General features: G+C 43.3%; 1 protein-coding gene across 1 annotated transcript; it reads left to right on the forward strand.

Annotated features, from left to right (window-relative positions):
- Positions 1–602: 602 nt before the first annotated feature.
- On the forward strand, positions 603–3,538 carry LOC139533399 (sporozoite surface protein 2-like). The gene is made up of 5 exons (XM_071331442.1): positions 603–830; positions 1,063–2,052; positions 2,576–2,636; positions 2,753–2,791; positions 3,300–3,538. Exons 1-5 carry the CDS (start codon positions 653–655, stop codon positions 3,364–3,366), a joined length of 1,335 nt encoding a protein of 444 aa, XP_071187543.1. The 5' UTR covers positions 603–652; the 3' UTR covers positions 3,367–3,538.
- Positions 3,539–4,769: the final 1,231 nt, after the last annotated feature.

Raw genomic sequence — 4,769 nt, forward strand, 5'->3', positions numbered from 1 at the left:
CTGCAAACACGGTGTCCCTGACATGAACAGTACAGATGAAAACAATGCATGAAAACAAACCACATTGATGGGTCTCACGTTACTCTATAGGTCATGTGATCAGTCAGAACAGGAAAATGAAAAGAATGTTATTTTTAGGTCTTGGTGCGAGTTTCGGGTTTTCTCTCCGTTTCGAGAGATTACTTCTGGACACATAAGTAGTGTTATTAGGTGTGGCTCACAGCGATTGAAGTTACCTGGTGATTTTGCAGTCATGTGGTCGTGAGATACCCGTGGGAGTTGTTTGTCCTTATTGTGTGTCTAAAGTCTAAGCTAAAGCCTATCCTCCGTTTTCAGTAGGTCGAGGTGTAATTTATTTAACAAAGGAAAACCCTTTGTTATACCATCACAAGGCAGTTTATAAAGCATTTCTCCAAGGGGTCTGAACTGAGTGGTGAAACAAAATATTGGGTGGAGTTTTGTTACATTGACGTAGTCCTTTCACATATTTCAGAGAGCCAGCTTTATTGCCTTAGATTTAAAAAAAAAAAAAAAAAAAAGTAAGTACGAGTCTTGGTCACGTCACGCCCAAGAGGCTTGGGGCACCAAGAGTATATTTACTGTGCCACTGTCATCTTCTCGTCTCAATCGAGGAAAGCCGGACAGAGACAACATGAAGATGCAGATGTTGCTGGTGTTGGCTGTAGCAGCTTTGGTCCCCAGTCTGTCTGAGGGACGGATCCTCTCCAAATGTGAGCTGAAGAACTTGTTGGAGAAGGAGGCGCTGAAATTCAACCTGACGGGGCGAGCCGGAGTGAAGAACCTGACAAACAACGATTTTGTGGTTAAAAGTAAGTTACATTACATAACCCAATGGGTTTTTTTCCCTTTAAAAAAATCTGAACGATTTCTTAAATGCTGTGGATTGGTTTCCCAGAACACAGATTAAGCCTAATCCTGGAAACACTTTTTTAAAATCGAGATTCTCAATTGAAATGGCTTTTTATTCCAAGACTAGTCTAAATCTGTGTTTGGAAATCGGCCCTGATTTAAGTAACGCTACATGTTTGTTGCCTCTTCCAGTCGTCTGCCACGTGGAGAAGACCTCCGGTTTCAACACCAGTTTTGTGACTGCTTGGAGGGATGATGACGGCCCTGATGTCCTCCCTACCCGCCCTGCTAAGGGCAATAACCGCCATCGCTCTGAGCCCCCTCCTAAGAGGGGTAAGAGACACGCCGGGGAGGATGTCCACCCTACCCACACTGCTAACAATGATAACCATCCTAACCATCCTACCCCTCCTACCCGCTCTGAGCCCCCTCCTAAGAGGGGTAAGAGACACTCCGGGGATGATGTCCACCCTACCCACACTGCTAACAATGATAACCATCCTAACCATCCTACCCATCCTACCCCTCCTACCCGCTCTGAGCCCCCTCCTAAGAGGGGTAAGAGACACGCCGGGGATGATGTCCACCCTACCCACACTGCTAACATTGATAACCATCCTACCCATCCTACCCCTACCCCTCCTACCCGCTCTGATCCCCCTCCTAAGAGGGGTAAGAGACACGCCGGGGAGGATGTCCACCCTACCCACACTGCTAACAATGATAACCATCCTAACCATCCTACCCGCTCTGAGCCCCCTCCTAAGAGGGGTAAGAGACACGCCGGGGATGATGTCCACCCTACCCACACTGCTAACAATGATAACCATCCTAACCATCCTACCCCTCCTACCCGCTCTGAGCCCCCTCCTAAGAGGGGTAAGAGACACGCCGGGGAGGATGTCCACCCTACCCACACTGCTAACAATGATAACCATCCTACCCATCCTAACTATCCTACCCGCCCTAACTATCCTACCCGCCCTACCCTTCCTACCCGCCCTGAGCAGCCTCCTAAGAGGGGTAAGAGACACGCTGGGAATCACTTCACCTCAGGAGAGGAAAACTCCAGCGAAGAAGAGACCATGGGAACCCTCTACGGCTTGTTCCAGCTGAGCGATCGTGTGATTTGTTCCTCGGGCTCCACTCCATCGCTGAACCTTTGCCAGATGAACTGCAGTGGTGAGTTCAATGTATTTGACCGATCTGAAAAAACCTATGTATTAACGTGCTAAAGATGCACAACAGGATTATTGATAGAGGAGGTGGATGTTAGATTAAAATGGCTTGTATGAGTCAGTTAAGCATCTCTAAAATGGCTTGTGTGTCAGTTAAGCATCTCTAAAATGGCTAGTGTGTCAGTTATGCATCTCTAAAATGGCTTGTGTGTCAGTTATGCATCTCTAAAATGGTTTGTGTGCCAGTGTCAGTTAAGCATCTCTAAAATGGCTTGTCTGTCAGTTAAGCATCTCTAAAATGGCTTGTGTGTCAGTTATGCATCTCTAAAATGGTTTGTGTGACAGTGTCAGTTAAGCATCTCTAAGCATCTCTAAAATGGCTTGTGTGTCAGTTAAGCATCTCTAAAATGGTTTGTGTGTCAGTTAAGCATCTCTAAAATGGCTTGTGTGTCAGTTATGCATCTCTAAAATGGCTTGTGTGACAGTGTCAGTTAAGCATCTCTGTTGGGCTTTTTGTTTCTCTCAAGCTTTGATTGACGACGACATAAGTGATGACTTAAACTGTGTGGAGACGATCAGACAGACAATGTAAGTGTGGTTTTGAGGTGGATCTATTCTCTCCAGTTTCTTATTGTGTTAATATACTGTGTTTCAGCACAGACATTAACTTTTAGATTGTATTTTTTTCTTCTCCATTCAAACAGGCAAAGTGGTCGCGTTCAAACAATGGCTCTAAAGAGAATGTAAGTATGCAAATTAAAAATGCGTATTTTACATTTTGTAAATACATTTTATTTCCATCTTATCAACGTGTTTTGTTTTTAAATGTGTGAAACATTCTATGAGAATGTTACTTTAGGATGTTCTTTAAGTGAATTTAGAATGTTCTTTAAGTGAATTTAGAATGTTCTTTAAGTGAATTTAGGATGTCCTTTAGTGAATTTAGAATGTCCTTCAGTGAATTTAGAATGTCCTTTAAGTGAATTTAGAATGTCCTTCAGTGAATTTAGAATGTCCTTCAGTGAATTTAGAATGTCCTTCAGTGAATTTAGAATGTCCTTCAGTGAATTTAGAATGTCCTTTAGTGCATTTAGGATGTCCTTTAGTGAATTTAGGATGTCCTTTAGTGCATTTAGAATGTCCTTTAGTGAATTTAGGATGTCCTTTAGTGAATTTAGGATGTCCTTTAGTGAATTTCTGCGAGCACCTCTAGGGCTGTACCTGAATATGAACATTTTAATTATCTTGTAGGATCAAGCTGCTCTTCCAGAAGGAATGTGTCGCCACGGTGACCTCCAGCTACTTCTCCAAGTGCTGAAGTGTTGCGATGTTAGACCACAATCCCCCAGTTGCAAAAAGATCCGAATTGGGCTGCCTGTGTTAATACAGCCACAGTGTGTAACAATTAGTTCTCAGCAGCTTCATGTTCACAAAGTACACCGGAATAGAATGTAGCATGTAGAAAGAATAAAAATCGAACATTACATTAATTTGGTTTGTTTCATTATCTGTTGTTGTTGTTGAATTACAAATAGCAGTTAAAGCAAGGATTACCTTGGAATACCTTCAAACAGCACGTGGCACCCTTCAAACAGCACGTGGCACCCTTCAAACAGCACGTGGCACCCTTCAAACAGCACGTGGCACCCTTCAAACAGCACATGGCACCCTTCAAACAGCACATGGCACCCTTCAAACAGCACATGGCACCCTTCAAACAGCACATGGCACCCTTCAAACAGCACATGGCACCCTTCAAACAGCACATGGCACCCTTCAAACAGCACATGGCCATGGCTGGAACGAATACAGCTTTTGTCAAATTTAAGTCAAAAGGTTATTTTTTAGATTTTTTTTGCATTTTAGCTATCCAAAACCTTTTTCCTGACCTTAAAGTGAGCAAACATTCCATAACTGCAGATGGCAGTAAATCGCCAACCTTGTCTTTACACCTGTTCCAACAACACCCTCCAGAGGGCAGTGTGCACCCTTTCAGTTTGTTTACCAACTCATAGAAGTAGTAGAAGAAGAAAATGGACTACTTCAAAATGGAGATGGGCTCATGGCGCTCCCCAAAGCGCTCCCAGACGCCCTAATGGGACAGATACACAGAGGAGTCCTCTAATCTCTATGACAGGGGTTATTCAACTTTTTCAGCCTGGGACCCAAATCAGAAATTCTGTGTTTTCCTGGGACCCAAGCTCATGAAAACATCAGTACATTTGTTTTCCCTGATACCTAAAACAAATAGAATATAGACAAATAACGATTAAATGAAATACCCATATAAATAGCTATTTGTGTTTATTTACCGCCATTAAAAACACTTACGTATCTGTCTAGGTTGGAACTGTTGCTGCTAAAATACCATAAATTATTTAAATTCTGAACTGGAATTAACTGATTAAAGCAAGATGCTTTTTGAGGCATTACACAGATGTAGACCAGAACACACACACACACACACACACACACACACACACACACACACACACACACACACACACACACACACACACACACACACACACACACACACACACACAGTCCTAATGAGAGGTGAGTAACTGGTTGAAGTTTTTTGTACTTGTTTTTGAAGTACACCAGAGTTGAGAACCCTGACCCTGATATGTGGTGCCAAACTGGACCAGAACATCTACTGCTTTCTCAGTCAGGCAGGAGACCGCTTCCTGCTCTAGAGTAGCTACCCAGAACTCTGTG

Source organism: Salvelinus alpinus, chromosome 11 (assembly GCF_045679555.1).
Source record: "Salvelinus alpinus chromosome 11, SLU_Salpinus.1, whole genome shotgun sequence".
Taxonomy (NCBI): Eukaryota; Metazoa; Chordata; class Actinopteri; order Salmoniformes; family Salmonidae; genus Salvelinus; species Salvelinus alpinus.